The 22840-nt window shown below is 45.2% G+C and overlaps 1 protein-coding gene across 6 annotated transcripts in view; it reads left to right on the top strand.

Moving 5' to 3' along the window:
* CTNND2 (catenin delta 2) overlaps positions 1-22840 on the top strand; it is an 864616-nt gene that overhangs the window by 832479 nt on the left and 9297 nt on the right. For 5 of the 6 annotated variants that reach the window (XM_081825895.1, XM_081825891.1, XM_081825892.1 and 2 more), the window contains 2 exons: positions 17741-17867; positions 20917-21048. In XM_081825895.1, the coding sequence (XP_081682021.1) occupies positions 17741-17867; positions 20917-21048 (259 nt within the window). The remainder of the gene's footprint in view (positions 1-17740; positions 17868-20916; positions 21049-22840) is intronic. The other variant, XM_081825896.1, reaches the window with a different exon arrangement.

The raw sequence follows: 22840 nt of genomic DNA, 5'->3' as shown, positions 1-22840 counted from the left end.
TGCTAGAAAATAGGAATGAAGAAAACGACATAAATCATATCTATCCCTCTGGCAAAACTAAAGTAGATGGCTTAACTTTTTTAAAAATTGAAGTTCTTAGTTTACTTGAACTCTTCTGATTACTTTGTTCTCCAAACTTCTAATTCCAGCCTTGGCTGCCAGTGTCTGAAGGTTTTGAATGTAACACACAGCTTAATGACATGGAAAATTGGAATTTATCTCATTCCTAGCCAGTAGAGATCATTGTTTTATTAGTCTTCAAGAGGCGTTAGGTCCAAGACCAATTTGGTGTATCTTCCTGAACACAAAATTCAGTAACAGGATTTGGCTTTAAAATATATGTGGCCCGTTTTGCTTTCAAGTGTTATTTACTTAGCCATCACTTAAAACGTTAGCTTGTTTACCACTGGGACTCAGATTTGAATGAGATTTAGCACATTGTTTTTAGGCTTTGGATCCAAATCTTTCTTCAATTATAGTTAAATAGTACTGTATTAATATTTAATCATTAAAAATGCAAATGAGATCTTCGTATTTGTGCTCACATTGGGGCAAAATAACCTCTTTATAAAGATTTCCAGCTAGCAAGCCTGAATATTTCACTGGCTGGCGATGAATTCCCACCTTGGCTGTAGCTGGCCCCTCGGTCAGGTTGCCAGCCAGGTGGTTCCCTGCCACCTGCCATCACATCTGTCTCATGTGGGACTCGTTCCTAGACCCCAGCTCGGCACAGCAGGTCCTTGTTATTCTCCAGTGTCTGTCTGAACCTTCAGGCCCACGTGCTGGTCTCTGGATCTCAGTGGGGCTCAGCTGGGAAGGCTGCCCCATAAAGACTACCCCAGAGGGTTCTGAGAAAAGCATCAGTAGCAACCTGGAGTCATTCCAGGCCATCAGTGATGCCAGGGGACCCTCCTCAGGATAATTACTCAGTGAGACAGTATGGATCTCCAGGTACTGTGGACCTGCTCTGTCCTCTGAGGCACAGACGTATCCTGAGATGAAGCAGAGGTAGCAGGAAGGTTCAGGGCACCATAGCGAAAATGCCTCTGAATACTGGGTACTAAAAGAAGGGGATCAGGAAGGAGGGGACTTAATGTCTGTCCTTCCATTCCCTTGCTTCTGCCTGGACTTCCTGCTGAGAAAACATGCTGGGCTCTTAAAACAGACCCTGTAAATTTACTGTGGAAAGGGATAGGGCAGTCCCTATTGGCAAGTAGAGGGTCACAGTTTTTCTAGTCAAATCAAAGCCCCAGATTAAATGTCAGAATCAAACTCTTGCTGATAGTCATCTGGGTTAGAAACCAGACTAATTCTTCTCCACAAATATTCATTGCCTAGTGTTTGTATAGCTGTGCTCCTATAGTGGCCCCCACCCAAAACATCAGCATCTTTCACGGTGAGCTGGTGTCTCAAAGAGTGCCAAGCTGCTTGCGCTTGAGACCGAGTAAGGTCATGTTTCTCTGGATAGAGATATTGTATTCACTCTTGCCATTTGGATGAAAGAAACAAAACATAAAACTAATCTTTAAATGTCCTTCCTTTTATTGTCAGGAGGATAGACTCTCAGGTTGCGCGCGCCATTCAGCCAGTGACTAATGAGCTTGGGTAGGAGAGGAGTCATGCCCTTCACGGCCTGTCTCACACAGGGCTCCCTTCTCTTACTGCTGCTATATTCGTTTCATTGACTCTTGCCACCACCGCACTCACAAAACAAGAAATCAATAAGTAATTATGGGTAGGTGAGGGATGCCTGCAGATTTCCTCCAATGTCCAAACCATAGAGGATGAGAGAGAATGGACACGGACCTTGTGTTGTTTTTCACTGCTTTCAGAGGCCACTACACACAGAGGGACCCGCAGTCTTGATGCCCGCAAACGGAAGTCATGGGCTCATGCTTAACATCCTTTCATCACCCTCATCTGCTGGACACTTAAAAACCAGTACTGGACCCAGTGAGAACTGGACGGATGGTTTGAAAGATTGTCAAGAAAAAAAACACTACATGGTCAAAATTCACAGTTTTGATCTTTAAGCTTTGTGGTGAAAAGGGCTTTTGCATGTTGCCATTTTGAGAATTAATAGATTTTTGCTTTGTGTGTATCTAAGATGGCAATGGAGAAGCAGTAAATCCTATATAGACATAAATTAAACCACTGAATATAGAGCTATCATTTTATCAAGGAAATTGCTTGCCAGGAGTTTATTAATCTTCCTACTGTGCCGGAAAATTCTTCACCAAGAGATGACTGGAAGGACAAAGACTTTCGGCCAGATTCTAAAACAACCCAAGTCCGGTGTCTTCAAGACTTATCATGGTAACTCCTCAGGTTCTTTCTTTTCTAAATCACTTGATGTCAAGTTGGGGTAAAAAAACAAAAAGGCAGAGGTTAAACTCAGCCATGGTACTGTCTCCTCCATAAATCCAGGCATTTGCTTGTTGACGTTTGTATCGACAAATAAGGTCTTCCTTCATGAGGTCCCCTGACCTCTCTGAGACACTTCTCAGACGCTCATCATATGATATCTGTCCAAAAACAAAGGCACAAATGGGAGCAGAAGCAAAAATCAATTGTGCAAAAGTGGAAATCGATGCCCATGGCAGTTGCTAAACAAGAAGTGACTAAGTTATAGCTGTTCCTGGGATGGATCTCCACATTGGCAATCCTGCAGAACAGCACCCAGACTGAACATTTCCTCTGTGCCTCTGCTCTTCCACAAGGCTTTACCCATAACATTTTAAATCAAAGCCTACGAAAATACCCCAGAGACAAAAGGCAGGGCAAAGGGATTGAATCAGGAGCTAGAAAACTCACAAAGTTTAATTTAAGTCTACAAGCATTCTTGTTTCGAACTTTAAGCAATTAACTGAAATGTATCCCCCCATTTCTCAGTGGATGGCAGTAGTTGGGATAACGTTATGTCTATGCAAGCCTTCATTGCTTGAGCAGGAAGACTGTGGTCAGTTTCTTCCCTCTCCCTACCTCCCCCTCACCTACGCTGTTTCTTGCCGTGTCCCAACGCCACCCACCCACCAGGCTCTGGCAGGGAAGGAGGAAGAGAGGAGAGCAGAGTCAAGCCTGCCCGGTGCATTTGTAGCCTGGCATTGGTCCACGCTGCTTTCAGGAGATGCTCATGTTCTAGTTCCTTCTCTCATGGGAGCCGTGGTGTGGTTTGCTCAGAAGTACCGCCTCCCAGCTGAGAGCCCGTGGCCTGGACCTGGCCTCCTCCAGCTAACCGTTCTGATTTCTCCATCAGCCTCAGGCTTCTGATGCTCCACTGCACATAAGCCAGGGTGGATGCAGATTTTGTGTCCCTGTCGCACGGGTAGTTTTGGAAGTCTGGTTGAAGAAGAAGAGTACACTTTGTGAATATACAGTTCTGCACAGACCTTGGAAGGAGTCCAGGGAGTGGGTAGGTCTGAAACCGAAGCTGTTTGAGCTCATGGTCAGTCCACCCCTGCCATGGAGTCTGTGTGTCCCCCTGCCAGTGGTGCTGAAGACACCAGTCCCTGCAACCCCCACCCTCTAGAGAGTTCATGGTCACGCTGAATAGGTAGTTCACTCCCCATGCTTCAGGAGCTGGAAGATGAGGAATACCCAGTGTATCGACCACCTCCGAGGAGGCTCTCCCCACTTGCAAGCTCTTCTACCCTCTAGTGAATTCTCAGCCGGATCTTGTAGAATCCCGAGATGAGACATGAGCTAATCCCACAGACTCTATTTTGTCTTTTGTCTCACACAAGAGTGTAACGGTCCTGGTCCGACGTCACACCTTCCAGAGCAGGGATTCTAGCTCCTTCTATCAGTATTCACCGTCTCTGTGCATTCTCCGGCGTTGGTCGGCACTCTGTCCACATTCCAAGGAGCTGGAAAGGAAAAGAGCAAAGGAGGGCAGAGCTTAAATATGCCCAAGTCTTCGTCACGTGGCCAGATCTCCATGCGGGGGAGCTGAGAATGAGCCTAACTGAAAAACAGAGTTTTTATTGCAAAGTGGAAAAATGAAAGAAAGAGCCACCCCGAGATGCTTATGCCTACAACGTTCACGTGATGTGGGCACCAACACCAGTGGTCCTTTTGACACCGGTTTTTATAAAAACCACATTCTTTAGAGATCCCCCAGTGCTTTCATTTAATTGAAAATGTGCCTACAGTAACTTCCAGTTGGCTTCAATTATGAAAACTGTCCCAAGTCCACGAGTGTCCTTAGTCCATGCAGAGAGACCAGTTCAGTGGGGAATGAGGAAGAACTGTAGGTTTTCAGACTCTTTTTGTCGCTTGAGCAGTAGAAGGCACATTAGCGGTGGCCCAGGGAAGAAGTAAGGAGGTCGCAGGATGGGAATGCACCTCTGTGTGTCCTGTGGTTGCTCCTTGATCTGCTGTAGTACAGAACCCCTGATGGGCTGTCCGCAGTCCCCCGTGATGAGGCTAAAACCCGCAGCATCAGAAATCTAACATACACATCGTTTCTTCCTTTGTGCCAGTCTGTACTCTAACACCCTCATTGCCTCTCCCTCCTTGTATAATAGCATGAGATTCCTCTTGGAGACATTTCTTTTTTTTTTATTTAAATTCAATTAATTAGCATAGAGTATATTATTAGTTTCAGACATAGCATTCAGTGATTCATCCTTTGCATAGAATACCCTGTGTTCATTACATCACGTGCCCTCCTTAATGCCCATCACCCGACTACCCCAATCCCCCACCCACCTCCCCTCCAGCAACCCTCTGCAATGACGTGGGTTGAACTAGAGGGTATGACGCTAAGCGAAATAAGTCAATCAGAGAAAGACAGTTATCATATGATCTCACTCATATGTGGAATTTAAGAAACAAAGCAGAGTATCATAGGGGAAGGGAGGGAAAAATAAAATAAGAAGAAATCAGAGAGGGAGACAAGCCATTAAGAGACTCTTAACTATAGGAAACAAACTGGAGCCATCTTCTTAATGACCATTCCTAGTTACTTCATTCATGTTTATTGAGTACCTGCTCTACCCTAAGCTCCATTTCAGGTATTAGAAATACAGAAGTAAATATCTACATATCGGATTAACTTTTCCACATACATAATAGCATTTTACGCATTATTTCTTGGTTGTTTTATTTTATGCTTATCTTTCTTGGGTTCTATTCTAAAATATAAAAATATTTTTTTCTTACTTAATATCCAGGTCTCTTGTTAAGTCTTCTTCTTTGTGTGAGAACCTTACTATGTTGATTCTCTTCTTGTTTCTTTTGCCTCCCCCACTGGTCATTCCTCCTCTGTAGGGACATGTTCTCTTTGTACTTCTGTCTGAAAAACGAGAAATATCCTCTCCTGACCATCCTCCTCCATTTCTGCCTTCCCACTTTCTGTCCTCACATTCCCCATGCTTCACAGCCACGTTTCTGGAAAGTTTGGAGTTCTCACTTTCTGTTTTATGCTTCAACCCCTGCAGTCTGACATGATGATGCCTGTCCCCACGCCTCTGTTGAAATCACTCCTAATTGCAGTGTTCAACTAGCTCCATTGTCTATATTAATCAAGGAAGGCTTCCAGCTGTAACAAGCAGACCTAAACATCCAATGATGCAACGTGATAGAAGTTTATTTTCCCACTCATGCAACTGTTCTGGACAGGTGTTCATGTGGGCAGATCAGCTCTTCTCTTTGCACATTCAGGAGCCCGGAGTCCCCACCGCCTGCTATAAGGCCCGCCACCATACCTGGCGATAGCCAGCCCCATCCCCTCACCCTCCACGGGCTAGACCTCCAACACATGGCCATACAGAGCTGCAAGGGAAGCCGGGACATGGGGTCTGGATGTGTGTCCGGGAACAAAAGGAAATGGATGTGGAAGAGCAGTGAGCGGTCCTAGCCACATCCTCCCTCCTCCCTTACATGATCTCCTCCGGGCTTCCCTGCCACCATCCTTTCCTGCCTGGTTTTTCTCCGACCTTGCAAGGCACTCCACCTCAGTCTTCTGTAGACTCCTGATCGTCCCTGAGGCATCTTTGCTTTCCACCCTCTACCTTCTATTGTAGATGATCTCATCTGCTCCCATGCTCTTAAAACACATTTGAATGCCAATGGCATCCACGTCTATTTCCCTATATGGTCTTCACTCCTGAACTCAAAGCTTATATTTACAACTACCGTGTGATGTCTCCACTTCAGTAGATCACAAGCTCTGACAGTGCACACACCTGACAAGCAGCTCTCCAGACCTTCCCCAAATCCATTGTTCTCGCATCGTCGTCCATTTCAGTAAATAGCACCTAGCCCACCTGGTTGTTCTTTTCAGAAATCCGGGAGTTATCTAAGTGTACCTCTTCCTCCCTTATCGCCACTATATTTTGCACCAAGCCCCGTGGAGTCTACCTCTCCCATATTTACTTCCATCATCATCTGTCACTAGTCCTGGTCCGATTGCTGCCTGATTGGTTTTGTGGAATCTACTTTACCATCTTCAATCTATTTTTCATTAAGCATTCCAGATACACTTGTATAAAATCCAAATCTAACCTCATCAGTGTCCTGATTAAAACTCTTCGGTAGCTTCCAATATCTCTCTTACCCATCTCTCCAAGCTCATCTCTCTCTACCCTCCCCTTAATCACTTTCAGCCACACTGGACCCCTGGTTCTTCCTGGCAGGCACAGGGCTGTGCCAACCTCAGGGCCTTTGCACTGCCTGGGCACAGGTCCATTCCTTGGTGAAAAATGCGTTCCCTCCTCTCCTACAAAGCCTGGCTCTCTCCATCTCAGTTTGTCACTTGCTCAAAGAAATCTCCCTCTCTCAACCCTCCAAGGCTGGTAAAAAGCCCTTATCATAACTTGTACTTTTTCTTCATGGCTCTTACCGGAAATGTAATGTGATGCGATCATATTTTAAATGTCCATCTCCCCTCCATCTCCCTCTCAGGAGTCCTTCCTACCTCCCTCTGCTCTAGCCCCTTTCCCAGCACAGTGCCAGGTACTTACTCCTGTTTATGAAATAAATCCAACAAGGTCACTACCCCAGAGTTGAAGCTTAGCAGAGGACACACACAGTGACTGCTTCCGTGTCCGTGGTCTGCGGCACTTTCAAGTAGGGTGGAATGTAGAGACCTCGAGGTTAGGCCCTGGGGTGAGCTTTGAACTTACTGACCACTGATGAGTACAGCTATAAGAGACTTGGCTTTTCAGATGTCAGAATGGAGCATTTAGAAGTGAGACGTTTGGATCTTGTTAAACATAAAGACTGAACTTTCTTCTATTCACCCCAAATTTAACTGCAGCACTAACTAGAACACAAAGGGCACTGTTAGAGATCATCCACCTCAGGTCTTTGTTTTAAGGCCTCAGAGGTGACACCAGGGAAACAAAGGGACTGAACTGGTCTTTATTCCATTTCCTGTGTGTTTTTTCTGCATTCCATTAAGTACTGGTAGTTAACAATGGTATGCTTTCTTTGACCAAATTACATACATTTCTTTCCAACTTGTCAGATCTTCTCAGTGATATTGATTCTTTAGAATTAGGCCCATGGCAGGAAATTGAATTCCTGAAATGGATGTACTTGGTATTTGCTTTTAAAAGATGGTACGGGTTTCCCCCACTATGTGAAAGTAGAGTGCTCCTATGAAACCTTTTGTAAGTGAAATCCTGTAAAGTGGAGGAGCAATTATCATTTCCTAAAAGCCAAAATCCTCGTCAGACTTCTTTCAGTTAGTGAAAACAGGTTACTAAAGGCAGGTCTTTCATTAGAGAAAAGTGGCAAAAAGTGACCTTTCGGATAGTGGGGGAAACCTGTACTACGGAAGACTCCATATTTACTGTACCTTTAAGCATCCGAATCAATTTAATTAAATGCCATTAGAAGCACCAGGGCTGGGGCGCCTGGGTGGCTCAGTTGGTTAGGCGACTGCCTTCGGCTCAGGTCATGATTCTGGAGTCCCGGGATCAAGTCCCGCGTCGGGCTCCCTGCTCAGCGGGGAGTCTGCTTCTCCCTCTGACCCTCCTCCCTCTCATGCTCTCTGTCTCTCATTCTCTCTCTCGCAAATAAATAAAATCTTTAAAAAAAAAAAAAGAAGAAGAAGAAGAAGCACCAGGGCTGAAACAAACAAATACGACAGCAACTGGTATGTCAGGAGGTATTTATTTCTGTATTAAACTGCAAATACTCCCTCTTGGCCCTTAAGATTTCGTTTCAGTATTTAACTCTACTAGCTTTTGCTGTAGAATTGTTGATGGAATTTGTTTTGATGAATCTTTAACAAACACTTTACCTTAAAAAGAGACGGAAGCTTGTTTTATTACAGCAAAGGGAAGCTGAGGTTTCGCTGACATGCAGAATCTGGTTTGGGCTCCAATCACACAGACGGTGGATACCCTACTTCCGTTTTTTTCTATGTAATACCTTTTATTGAAATAAGAAGTGTGTATGCATAAACAACCACTAATTTGGAATCTCTTCTTTCTCTGCTTCATGTGTGATTACATTAATAGGTTTCGTCCACTTAAAAATGACTAGAAAACCAGCACAAACTGTGAGCAATCAAGTTTTTCATAAGTGAGCCGTAATATCTTAGCTGGTTACCTTTTTCAGAGGATGACAACACATCTTGTTTTGACTTTCATCTGAAAAATAGGTTCCTGATGAAGAAGTCCCGTTAGTGAATGCGAGTAACAAGCTGTAAGTGTTCTAGTTTGAGTGAGTGGATGAGCTTGGGTTGCTGAAAGCCCGAAGGATTTCCACCACGCTTTCTTTCTATCTCAAGTCACTCACAGCAAATTAGAATTGACAAGCTTGATGGACTGAGACCTTCAAGGACAGCTAACGCCAAAAACTTGTATTTGTTACTCCAGAATCACATAGTCTCTGTGTGCCTACTGAGAAATCCTTGTCTAGAGGCCGAGAAAATCTCACCAGATTAAGGGGGTTCCGAAGCTTTCTTCCAATGACCACATATGGACAGGCTAAGGTGTCCTAGTGTATATTTTGGGTACCAACTGAGATCTGTCTCGGAGCAAATCACAACTCTTCTCCATTTTCAAGGTTAATTATTTATTGAAGCTTTTGTCCAAGTCAGATATGTCACTTAGCATTAGAAAAGATTTGTTAACTCTGAATCCTAAGTGTAGAAGATAAAACCTCCAGAATGCACTTTGGAAATGGACCTGTAAATGGGAACATCGCATTTAACGTATCATTAAATGGGCGTTCACAAACCCCGTCACCCTCTACCCATTGCTGTCTAGTCCCCAAAGGGCGCCCTCTTCCAGAGGTCAGAGACCACAGTGGAACTTAGGTGAAATTCCATTTCCTTCCATCGCATCTCCTGAAGCACATGCCTGAGGATTTACCCCTTTCTCTCTCTCTAATCACCAGATCCTCTCAACAGCCCCTGCAATATTTACTCTGCCTCTCCACCATCTCTGTAAACCCGAGTATATACATGGAGCAACCTCTCTCCCTCATCCTTTCCCTCCTTCCCCCTCCACTGGTGTGTTTCTGTCCCTGTGCCTCACTTCTCTGATTCAGCGTGGAGGCCAGGGGGATGGGGGCTCAGCTGGGAGACAGGATGCTCCCCGGCAGTTCGAATTAGGGGGACCTAGGGGAGGCGGTAAATCTGTGAACACTCCCCTGTGGTTCCACATCATTCCATCTTACCAGACTGCTCCAGACACCTCCTGTTGGTGTGCCCTGCATCCCTCTTTCTGTCCGGGGCAGTGACTCTGGGCGCCAGTCTTCCCTGCCCAGGAATGTCCCCACAGGTGACCCATTCAGAAAGCAGCCCTTCGGTTCTAGCAGTAGGCATGGACTTCTGCACCCAACTTTAGAAGAAATTGGAGCAAAGCTAATGGAAAACATGATGTGCTCTCCCTTCTCCCCTTTCTTCCTGGCTCTCCGAGGCTCTCCGAAGGATTTGCGTTCGGGGAGGACGGGGCGCCTGGGCTGTGGGGAGGTGCTGTTGTTGTCTGAGCTGCAGGATACAGGCAGCAGTAGGGATGAGGTAGGGTGCAGTTCGTGCCCGGAGTGCTGGCAGGGAATTGGTGCCGATCTGGGCCAGATGTGGCAGGTAGAATGGTGCTGCAAATTATCTACAAGACTGCGTAAAGAAGAGGCAGTTTTATATACCTCACACTGAAATAGCAGCAGCCAAGGAAAACATTACCATTTAAAACGGAGCAGGCAATGGGGATTAACATAAGAATAAAAAAAAAAAAAGGCAAAAAAAAAAAAATAGGAATTATAATCAAAAAAAAAAAAAAATACCAGATAAAAGAGATTTCAGAATAAAAAATGGTGCCAGAAAAAAAAAAAAAAAAAACGGAGCAGGCAAGCCGTAGGCCATTATTTAAGGACCCTTTTACCTAAATTAACACAGCCTTCAGCCCAGCGGTAAGCATGTCATAAAAGACAGATATCCCCACAGCAGAAGATGATACTGATGAGGTTGCTCTAGCCTAAAATAAAAAAAAAAAATGTACCGTAAAGTTCTGATAACCTTCATTTGTTACCGGACAACAGAGTATAAGAACCATAGAGGCTAGCTACAAAGCCTATGACATTATCATTTTGTTTTCCAGTAATTAATGCAGGCATCTTAAGTCACTGGATCCAATGAGCATTTATTAGGCATCTCTGTGTTGCAGGCACTGTGCCAAGGACCAGGGCTTCAGAAATAAATAAGGCCCAGCCCTGCTTCGCAGACTACAGTGGTCTATAGTGTGGTCTCAAAGCAGTTTGTTCATAGTGGGGGGAAAAAATCCCGGGTAGCAATGCTAAAGATCCCCTAAACCTCACAGGCGTGATTCTTTTAGCAATAGTGTTTTAATGAGCATGTGCTGCCCGCTTCCTGTTTACCTAGCGCGAACGTGGGCAGGATAAGTAAGATTCAACAGGAGGCAGCAGGGAAGGGGCTGTGCAGGTCACGGAGCTGCCTGATCAGAGGTGTAGACGTGTGACATTGAATCACATCGCCAGTGGTTGCTGAGTAATCAGTATGATTGGGGCTCAGTGTGTGTGTATGCGGCCCCTCTCTGCTCTGAGGTTGGGACCTATTTTTGATCCTGTAGAAGTCAACCTTGAGAACACGCCATCTGACATTCCCCAGTGGGATCAGACGGTTCAGGGCCCCGGAGGATTTAACACTTGAAAATGCATTCTGCATCCTTCTTCGGCAAGGCACCTGTGCATAGAAAGCCCAAGTCAGCCGTTCACCGCCACGCTCCTAAGTCACATCACCCCGGAGGCTTTTGAAAACAGAAACTCAGAACAATCCAGACAGAATCTCAGGGCCCAAGGCCCAAGCATTACTGTTTTTAAAACTCCCCAAGCTGATAGAGTATTTTTGCCCTTGATTTATGGAAAAGAAATCGAGGCAGAGCTCACCGGCAATTGTGATTCTGACATTGACTGGGGGAGAAGGGCTGACTCCTGGTGGCCTTCTCATCTCAGCACTCTTGTCCACAGAGAGACCCAAGGTGAAAGCAGTTTTCAGCCTTGACCCACAGCGCTAGCTCGTCGCTGCACGCAGACTTAACACACTCAAGTGCTGATCTGCGCCCAGTGTCCTGCGCACTTTCCAGAGTAAGAAGCTATGGGGCAAGTGTGTGTCACACTAACTTCATGTAGACCAGTGTGGAAGCCGCTTTGTCCCTACATCTGAAATCTGTTCGTGGAAGTCTCTCCCATAGCACAGTCTTGGAGATGTTTCCAGGATGGGCAAAAACATAAAATGCAGATTGCTGTACATTCAGAGACCTTCCAGTACTTAAGGGGAAGATGTACGTAGGGACGAAACAGAGTGACCAGCAGGTGGAAATAGGGTGATGACCAAACGGTTTCGAGCCTGTGAAGAAGAACGTTACCTTGATTCTCACACACTCTGGACCATTGAACTTACCGATGTGGAGGGTAGTAGCTTTGGGGAATAATACAGTTTCACAAAGAAACAGGCTGGGAACTCTAACACAGAAGCTGAACTGGGTGGAAGGACAGTAAAAGGAGAAGATAAAGAAAATCAGATTATTCCTGGCAGCAATTTAAAGTTCAATGACTTTGAACTCCTCTTCTCTTTTGGATTTCTATCTCTATCTACTTGGAACAATTTAACAACCTCCAGTTTTAAGTTTAATGTGTTAAAAATAAAAACCAATTTGAGGCACAGATATCATATCACATTTTTGACAGCTTGGCTGGGACTTGAGCTGAAGGGCACCAACTTTCTTGGTCATTCTGCTGGAGGTGAAAGATAGATTATTAAAAGGGTCCCTTATCGTCCATATTAAGGATTAACGGCCCTCTCCCAGGTGCTGTGGCTATTCTTCATTCTGTTTTTCTTCCCTGAGGTTTCTTATCGGACCCCTAGAAGGCAAAGGGATAAAGTGAAGGGGACAGTGGTTGAGCACCTGATAGAATAAAATTCAGGAAAAAGCTTCTGGTCTACCATGAGTTAAAATTTCAAGAAGAAAAAATAGTGATCAAAGAGGAAAATGATGTAAAAAAAAAAATGTGTGCCCAAGTTGTCTTTTTTTTGGAAACCACTTTCAAGCCTTCCTGAGTGACACTGGGAAGTAAATGAGTAATGAATTGGTTGCAAGCTGGCTAGCTAACAAGTATGTACATGGCTAGTTGGATAAGAGGAATGTTAGCTTAGCGATAACTTCCCAAAGAAAATCCATCTTCATGTCTCTTCTTCTTTGGAAAGCAAAGCAGTATTTTTTTCAGTTGAATACCAAAAAAATTCACACAGGAAAAGATGTGGAGGGGCATGAGACTTATCTTCAAGGTAATTAATTATTCAACATAACTTATTGATTGATCTGTACCTTCCTGTCTAGCATCAGATGCACTGCTTTCCATAACACTGGGGAATTCCCACCACAGAATTAAAACTGTGGGGTCCCTCCTGGGCATTGTTGAGCGTAGTAGCAATGTGGGATTTCCATGTTCGGTCTGCATCAGTGAATGAGAGGGAAGACGGCCATGGGCGGGAACCGGGTTGCCCCTCCTTGCCCCTGCTGGGGCTCAGGAAACTCTTCTCATCAAGAGACTTCATCGGGTTTCCACTTGGCCCTGTTCCCTAAGCTCCCCTTCCCACCTCCATTAAAGTCTCTGGGCCCACATGCATACAATCGAGGGCCATGTGCCGAGGTGTCAGACTGAGGCTGGCATTCTCGATGCCTCTAAACACGCTCTTCATCATCCTCAAGTATGTGCTGATCCCTTTACCCACAGACAGGTTACCTGCAAGTCACCCTCCGCCATGCCTTTGTAGGCCAGGAATTGGGTCTTATGAGGGATTTGAAACCTTTTTTTTCGTGCATCCCTATAAGGATTTCTTCCTTTGTAAGCAGTTTTAGTATTACATCCACTTTCCTGACATTTCCAGAGATGTAAGTACTTACATGGTCCCGCATCATGGAATCTTAACTGCGAGCAAAACATATCTCCGATCATCTGCATAAGGGATGCTGACTAATCCATTGCCCTCTCACCAAGTAAAACTAAACCCAACCTAGAGTCATGCCATGTTGATGTCTAGTGTCTCCTTTGGTCTTAGAACATACGAAATGTTAGCTGATGTCCATATTGTAAAATACTTTGCCCTTAATGACATATGGAGTATCATGACTTATTCATGACCAAAGAAGCTGAAGTTTTTATTAAAACAGTTCCCTGAGCCATTACTTGGAACCCCAGAGCATATCTTCTAAACTGTGAGACAAACATAACATGATCCACTTCTATTGGTCATGTTTAAGGATTTTTTGCAGTCAACAAAGCATTACCTTCAAAAGAAAGGAATGCCTGTTCAAGCAATTTTTCAAATTGTTCCCAGATATGAATAATGGATGCACATATACTTTTTAAAAAAGATTTTATTTATTTGACAGAGAGAGAGAGCGGCAGGCAGAGGGAGAGGGAGAAGCAGACTCCCCGATGAGCTGGGAGCCCGATGTGGGGCTCGATCCCAGGACCCCGGGATCATGACCTGAGCTGAAGGCAGATGCTTAACCATCTGAGCCACCCAGGCACCCCACATATACACTTTTGAAATGGTTCCAATCCTGCAAATGCTTTTGTAAGACTACTCCTTCCCCATCCTTGCCACCACCCTCAGAGGACTGAAGGGAAATGCAAAGAATTCCCGTGGAGACATTTTCTCCTTCTGTCCTGACACCTACCCCTTAGCATGACACTCCCCGACCTTTCCCTGAGGAGAACTTATGCCTTACGCCCCTCATCACCTCAGTCAAGACTCTTGAGTCATCTACGGTTACTGGATTCTTATCATTTAAAGGTTCGGAATATCCAGTAATCTGCCCCAATATCCCACTTTTCTTCTACCTGCCTCCCATTCGTCTCTCTCTTTAACCCATGGTCTGCTATCCCTACCCCCGCCTCCCTGCTGCCCTCTCACGTAGTAGCTGTTTCATTTCCCATCCCCCTCCCTAGGAAAAACCCCGGCATCTGTGAAGTACTCTCACCCCAACAGCCTATGATGCTTTTAGGATCTGCAGCCCACCAACTAGTTTTCATTTTCCATCTCTTCCCCAACATCTTCCTTTTCCTCTATCCCTGGCTTGGATTCCATGGGCTTCCATGGCATTCTATTTGCAGTCCCTGTATCCTTCCAAGCTCCTTCCTGACCACTCCCATCCAGTTCCATCCAGTTCATACCTGCCACAGGGCAGCTGAACTTGGCTGGAGAAAAGCAACATGCTGACCTGTTGTCTCTTTTTAAATTCCTTGCCACCTGCCTCAAGTTGCCTCTCAGCACCCTGGCCACTAGACCCCTGGCTATGGTCAACTTGCCCCCCAAGAACCGTTTCACACCTTCCCTTCTTCCTCTCTTCTGTCCCCCTCCTCCCTCCTATTCTCTAAGCTCCAACTTTTCCTCACACTCAGCAGATGACCTCACTTCTCACCCCACCTGGAGAACAAGCAAGAAAATACAAGAGAATGTCCTCATCCTCCTGCCACCAAATCTCCCATGTTCTTGCTATGGCTGTGGCTACATAGCCCGGCTGTCCTCACTCTTGTTCCGTGGCCCACCAGCCCATTGTTCCCGAATCTTCTCAGCACTCCTCCGTGAAATCCCTCCTGCAACTGCTTGCTTCCTCTGTGACATCACCAGCAATTCGCTTCTCTCTGTTGAGTCACTCCCAATGGTGAATGAAACGCTCAGAATCTTCCGGGTGATCTATGAAAACATCTCTTGGCCACTCAACCTCTCCAAGCCCCATTTCTCCACTCTCCATAATAATAAAACTTTGTCAAAGGTGGTCTGTGCTCACTCTTCCCCTTCATCAACTCTCATTATCTTTGGAGCCCACCTGAGTTAGACATATGCCAGCCTAACCAAAGAAAGTACTTTTGTCCCCGTCATCATGGCTTCCATGTTCCCCAGGCTGGTGGTCAGTTCCTGGTCTTGCCTATCATCCAGTTGTCTCCTTCTCCTTTATGCATCTGCTTTACTGGTCTTTTCTGACCTCACACCCTCCTGGCCCTCCTTCCAGCTCTCTCTGTCCCTTCTCAGGCTCCTCTGAATCGTCTTTTCACACCCTCTAAATATTAGTGTCCCGGGGCTCACCTTGTGTCTCCTGCTTGCCTTTATTTGCATTCATGTTCCTATCCATTCTCCTTGTTCTAAATAACATCTCTATGCTGAACTCCAAAATGTTATCTCCAGCCCTGACATTGCTCCTGAAATCCCGATTTGCAGACTCTGCTTTATTCTGTAGCTTCTCTTTCATGTCCAATGGCATCTCTACCCAACTTGTCCCAAATGGCAGTATTGGTTTCACCACCTAAAGCTACTTCTCTCCCAGTATTCCTTATCTCAGTAAATGGCACCCCCAGTCCCCTGTGGTTCACACCAGAAGCCCTGGGGTAAAGCTTGATTCCTCTTTCCTTCACCCAATAGCCAAGTCATCAGCAAATCCTCCAGCACAGATGCCAAATCTGCCCATTGCTCATCATCGGCCCCCATCCAAGCCAGGATTATGTCTCCCTACTCTAGTGGAATAGCTTCTTACCTGGTATCCCTGGTTCTATTCTACTCTCCCCAAACTGTTCTAGACACTCAGAAGGCTTCTTGATTTCCTGGTGCCCCTTGATCACTCCTCAGCCACAGGGACTTCCAGTGGCTCTCCTATGCACCTAGACCATGTCCACCTGCCTTCACATCTGCTCTTCCCTTGGCTTGGGAACTCCAGGCTGTGTCTTCGGCATCTGGGTCCTTATCATCCTCCGGGTCCCTGCTGCAAAGCTAACTGTTCCCAGAGTGACACACATTCCACTGCCACATCCCATAAACTAACAACACCAGTATTCCCCACCTGAATTCTTCGATCTCCTCACCTTCCAGTACTTACAAGTATGCCACATTTCAGTATCGCTATTTCTTTACTTGCTTAGTGTGTGACTTTAGGTGGCCTATTAACTGTCTGAGGCTCAGTAAAATGGGACACAAATAGCATCCAGCCTATGAGATTGTTGAGAAAATATTGTCTTGTACTAAGTTCTCAATTAAGTGCTAGGTAATAGCTTTTAAAATAGCATACTTCCAACCTTGGCTTTATCCTACCAGCCAAACAGAACAGGAATCAGAATTAGAGAAACAAAGACACAAATACTGAAATGAGTATGAATTTTGTTCTTCATTAACTTCCATCTATTTCTGTCTGCAATGATTCTTTAAGAGAACGTGGAGTCCCTTAAAAGTCTAAATATAACCAGAAAAAGAAAAAAGCCAGAAGAGTTGAACTGGTTGCTTCTGTGAAGCAGGAATGGGGAGGTGGGGGTGGGCAGGTGGTCCTTGGGGTGGTGTCACTGCCATTTGACATATGACTTTGATACAAATAAACTTGAATTAAAAAGGAGAAAACACCGAAAGGAGTTACTGTGGTGTGTTAACAGGAGTTCTGGGGCAACCTGGAACTATTGACAGTTTTTTTTTCTTCTTTATGTTTTCCAAATTCATGAAATGATCCACAGTGTATTTCTTTGGGTTTTATAATGAAAAACGGTGTATGTGCCTTTTTACATATTTACTAGATATTAGATGGCTTAATAGAGGGACGCCTGCGTGGCTCAGTCGGTTAAGCCTCTGCCTTCGGCTCAGGTCATGATCCCAGGGTCCTGGGATGGAGCCCCGCATCGAGCTCCCCACTCAGCAGGGGATCTGCTTCTCCCTCTCCCTCTGACCCTCCCTCCTGCTTGTGCACTCACTCTCTCTCTCTCTCAAATGAATAAATTAAAAAATCTGTATAAAAAAGAAGGCTTAATGGTGGGTTAATTGGTAGGACACATTTCGAATAGACTCTAAAGTGAAAAATACAGTTCCTGGATTAAACTAGAGAACATACCATACCCATCTGGGTGTGAATACACAGTGACGGTCTTGTTGAGAAGAGGTCCAGGCAGAGGTGGAACCAGGTAGGTAAAGAATAGACAGTTCCAGGGTCATCTCACATTCTGAGCATCGTATTTCCATTTAAATAAAGAGACCATTTATTCAACATCTGGAAAGGAAAGCCAGCCCTAAAAGCAGGCCCTCCCCGTGCAGGCTGTCTGGAAAGAGTGAGATGGGTCTCAGTTCACGCTCCTCTCTGCTACCTTGATGATTGAGCAGGGCTCCGTGATCTCTTTTGACAGACTGTAGAAATGTTTTGTAAAATCAAATGTTGGGAACTGTGAAATGTCAGGGGATGAAGAATCACTCCACCTTCCCCACTTAATAGGAACATGCTGTCTATTTCAGGATGGATGGTCACAGTATCACTTCGTAGCCTCATCGTCAACCATCGAGAGGGATCGGCAAAGGCCCTACTCCTCCTCCCGCACGCCCTCCATCTCCCCTGTGAGAGTGTCTCCCAACAACCGCTCAGGTAAGAGACGCCCGGAGCCAGCCAGGCCTGATTTCCCTCGGCGCCAGGGCCCTCCTTCCAGCCTCTTAGCTGACCCACCCCCCAGAAAGAGAGCCATCCCAGTCTGGACATTTGCTAGAAATATCAAATGAGTCCGTTTTCTTTTCTAGCAGTGGTGACATTGTGTTATGTTTACACAGACTCAAAACAAATCCAACAGATTTCTAAAAATCTCAAACAGTTATACACATGAAATGCATGTCATGGACCTGCTTTCAGTGAGCAACGAGAATAAAGATAGCTGTCAGATATTTGCAAATCAGGGTTTTCCGTGGGCGTTTTTCCAACTTAAAATAGTTTGAGTTGCATTGTATTGATTATAATTGGAATAATAGAGTAAGGGAGAAAGGGCATGCTGTTTCTTGCTTTAAAATGACATACATTTGAAATATCTCATTGAGGGTTTCATTACTACTCCACATCTGATTAGCCGGTTATTATTACCTTTAAGCCAGCTGATAAATCATTGATAAAGTCTTATCACAACCACCCAGAACTATTAAGTCACTCAGTTTAAATTTTTTTTTCTAATTTTGTCACGATCCTATTGCTTAAATTTTCAACTAACTACTCTTATTTACTTGTAAAAATACTTCATTTTTATACCCTTTTCATCTCATTATATAATGCCTAAGATTAAGGAAAAAATTAAAGGCAAAATATTAGCACATCATTTAATATATAGTGGCATAGTCTTCATTGTTTTTATTCCAAGTGTAAGTTTAAAGACTGTTCTTTTGATTTCTGCATTTCGAGTTTTGTTGTGAGAAGGAAGGATGGATAAATAATTATATAAAAACCTAGATAGATGTGTGTGTGTGCACATGCGTGTGTGTGTGCGTGCACACACACATACACGTGCACACACACACCCCTATCTAGGTTTTTATTTAAGAAGAGTTTCTACTTGCTCTTTGCTGCCCTCCATCCACTGGGCAACTGGGTCTCAGAGGGCTTGGTAGGAGATGCTCATCTGCCCTTGAGATCGTTGGCCGTCAAACTTTACACCACACTTTACTGTCAGAATGATGATGAAAATCAGACACGAATGGGGAACATTTGACTGAAATAAATGACTCTCTCCCAACCCCATGAAAGCTTCTATTTCTAGTGTGGTGTAACCGCTTGTAATGTTCGGTCCTCCACTAGAGGAGAATCGGACACCACCATGGGATGGAGAAATTTCCACCTTTGGAAGCACAGGGGTGACCTTTCACGTGTCTTTTACCTCCAGACATCTTAACAAGATAAAGAATAGTGATTCTGGGAAGCACGAGGATGGTGTCTTTTTAAAAGCCCTAATTATTGCGAACACATCAGTGTTAGAAGGATGAACAAACACAGTAGATCAGAAGGTGCCTGGAAGGAGAAGGGGCAGAGTGGGAAGAGCTCCCCCAGCCTGCTCTTTCCTCCTGAGGCACATCAAAGACACCTAGTGAACACTTGTTGGCGTGATTTGATTTTTTCCAGGAGTATAATCTTAGTTTACCGGAGACTCGGACCACTGTGTATGAGGTCTTGAGAGATAATTACACACTTGACATAGTTTACTAAACCCCACCATCTGCGCGCTATTAGATGCTAATTTTGAGAGCTTTGGTCAAGAGGCTCCTTTGTCCCTTCGTGGTTGCCTGGCAGTGACTTGTAAAAGGTTAGCCTTTATGCAGGAGGACCTAGAGGCAAAGGAGCAAGGGCAGGGAAAGGACTCTCCCAGGAGAGGAAGACAGAGAACAGAAGAGAGGAGAGAGAGCGGTAGAGGGTGGAGGAGGTGAGCGAGAGCCAGCAGCCGATATTCTGAGAACACGTGAGAACTGGACACACATCCCAGTCCAGTTATGTGCAGCAAATGCCATTTTCTTCCCTGTCTTCCCAATAGACTTACACCCAGAGACTCTGATGCAACTGGTTCTGGGTGGGGCTCAAGTATCAGTATTTTTGAAAGTATTCCAAGGATTTAATTCTAATGGGACCTCTCAGGGTTTTGATAGCTGGGCAGCAAGCCTGGGTTTTGTTTGGGTAGGTTTGAGAAATAGGTAGGCTGCCTCTCAGAAAAGGATGGGCAAAGGCTCCCTCTGTTTCTCTCGCCTGCATGTGGCTGCAACGTCTACTAAGCCCTCTGCCCCTGATTCTGTTTATTTGCATGTCCATTTCCTGACCCCCACGAGTTCAGAAAGGGACATGATTCATGTTTCTGTTTCCCAGTGTCTAGCATAGGGATTTGCCCATAGAAGATACTAAACTTAACGACAGGGATCCAAAGAGAAGTTGGGGCTCCCTCCCCAGGTCCGACAGGCAGCAAGCAGCCAGGGTGCCAGGTGTCGGTGAGAGATTGCTGGGGGTGTTCATCAAGGATAGCTCATCGGGGAATGAGCTCTCTGCACATCCTGCCCAGCCCACCACCTGGGCTGATCTTTGCAGGTTGGGTGACTTCAGCCCCACAAAACACCCTGGGTGTTCATCTGGCTTCCTTTAGGACAGTTTCTGGGTCACTCAGAATTTAAGTAAGACTGCATTTATTTTAATCAGGGATTCTCCAAGATCAATAACAGCTCCTCTGAAACACATCTAATTTTTAAAAAGGAACAAAGGAAGAAAAGAAGGAAGGGAGGAAGGGGGAGAGAAAGGGAGGGAGGGGAAGGGAAAGAAAGGAGAAGAGAAGAGAAAGAGAAATAAAGAAAACAAGTCTGCTCTCATTCTTAAAACTGTCTTGTACACCTTTGGTGGGTCACGTCCCCATCAGGATATCTTTCTAAGAAAGATGGCCCCAGGAAATAGTCTTTAATTACCAACCCCCAAGCTGAGTGCCCCCTTAACTAGAAAGCACCAAGTGACAGGGAGTACAGGGAAGGTGTAAAGACGAGAGCTAAAAGAACAAAGAATCAGCAGGTCCATGCACACATATTGGTATAGGTTGAGCCATGTGTCTTCATGACCTTAGCTGTTTGTGTGAAAAGCTATCTGTGCTGTGGAATGAGACACAGAGAGTCTTCCTTTTGATTTCTTTATGTAGCAAGTGCCCCAGCTTCACCTCGGGAAATGATCAGCCTCAAAGAAAGGAAAACAGACTATGAATCCACTGGCAACAATGCCACTTACCACGGAACTAAAGGAGAACACACTTCCAGGAAAGACACCATGACAGGTGAGCGCAGCTCTGTGCCTTCTCTCCTCCGAGCTGGTGACGTGATCTGGGACAGGGTCAAGGGCCGGGACATGAGACTCAAAGCCACACTCAGCAGCTCAGCAGGACTTAGCAGCTAGCAAGTCACTTGAGAGCTTGACAGCAAGGAGTCTCAGGAATTGGGGGCAAGGAGATTAAGCCAGAGGAATAAAAACTGAGTGCCTTATACCTGAAATTAACTAAGAGAAAATGTTCTCTATGCACAGTTTATTCTTTCACCTCTCACCTCCCCCTTTCCTTCTTGCTTGCCCAGCTCATAATATTCCCTCAAATTAGAGAGTGGAGTCACAATAGATTTCTTCTTAGCTGGCATAATCTGGAGTGGAGAGGACTCAAGATGGTGGGTGCACTGTAGCCAAGCTTTGCCATCATGAACAGAAGGAAGGGGAAACGGATAAGAAAAGAAGGGGAAGAGAGGGGAAGGGAACAAAGAAAGAGGATTTCAGGGAAACCCACGGAACTCCTGCTGAGACATTTTCTCTTCTTGACATGAAACCCATCTTTTATCATGACAGACTCCTAAGGAGATTCATTAGAGCCAATAATCACAATTTCTCTATGGATGCATTGATGTTTTATCCCCTCCATCCCTCACTACCCCGATCGTACCCCTTGTCTCTCCCTTCTCATCAACTGGGACTCCAGCAAGGCCAAAATTGGTGCCCATTGCCACCCATCCAACATGCGCTGCCCGGCCTTTCTAATAACCAGCCTTGCCCTTAACTCCCTTTTGTTCTCTACAGCTCTCCTTGTTCCCATTCATCATCCCTTCCTGGCTCTCCATACACTTTCCCCTGCCCTGGTCTTTCCCTTCCTCCAAGAAGCAGGACTTGGGGGCATTGGTGTAGAAGAGGTTATGCCTTGAAAACTGAGCTGCCAGAGCCAATAGGATCTCCACTAGGGATTCCACCCCCTCTCTGCCACATGGAAGTGCAGATGGGTCCCTCATGAAAATAGGCCGTGAGGAGTAGGGTTTTAACAGAACATAGCCAGTCATGAAACTGAGGTGGGAAGGCCATAATCCTAAACACACACTGAGACCTTCTTATCAAGAGGATCTTAAAAGTGTGAGTTTCTCAGCTATTATTTAGGTGTAGACCTGCAGGGAAGCAGAATAGACAAATTGGATGATTTATTAAGAGGTCTACCAAACCCAGGCCATTTAAGATAAATTTTTCTAAGGTAAATGCATTTACCCCCAAGGCAGTGTTTTCCATGGTAACTCAGCATTGACTGCAAGAGAGAAAAGCACAATAAACCCCCGTGGTCAGCACTCTGCCCTCCACATACACACCTACCAGGGAATGTCTGACGCCTGCACTCATTACACAGGACATACCTTATTATTCTTATTCACTGCTTTCCTGCCTTAAATGTTTCCCCTGTTGTAGACAAGCATGAACAGAGGAAGCTACGAATCTGAATGTCGAGTCCCTAGAGTCAATGCATTCAGCAGAGAATCTAATTTGTACCGGTTGCTCTGGAGTGGTGACACCCAATTCCCCTGGCCCATTCATTTTGCAATTATGATTGCCCTAGGTAGCCACATGGCTGGCACTCTGGGATGACCAGTTGAGATTATAATTACAAGAACAAATGTGAAGTTGACTGCATTGTTATTTAACTTTTCTCTCTTGCCCGGTAGAATCCTTCAAAAGGCTTTTGAATGTGTGTGTGTTTCTGTTGAAATAGTTCCAATGGTACATAATCTTTCCTTGCACACATAATAAAAGAAAAAAAGAAAATCTAACAT

This window comes from Leptonychotes weddellii, chromosome 7, assembly GCF_054177405.1.
Source record: "Leptonychotes weddellii isolate Sample4059 chromosome 7, ASM5417740v2, whole genome shotgun sequence".
Taxonomy (NCBI): domain Eukaryota; kingdom Metazoa; phylum Chordata; class Mammalia; order Carnivora; family Phocidae; genus Leptonychotes; species Leptonychotes weddellii.
The sequence above is the reverse complement of the archived record's forward strand: the minus strand, read 5'-3'. Positions and strand labels throughout refer to the sequence as shown.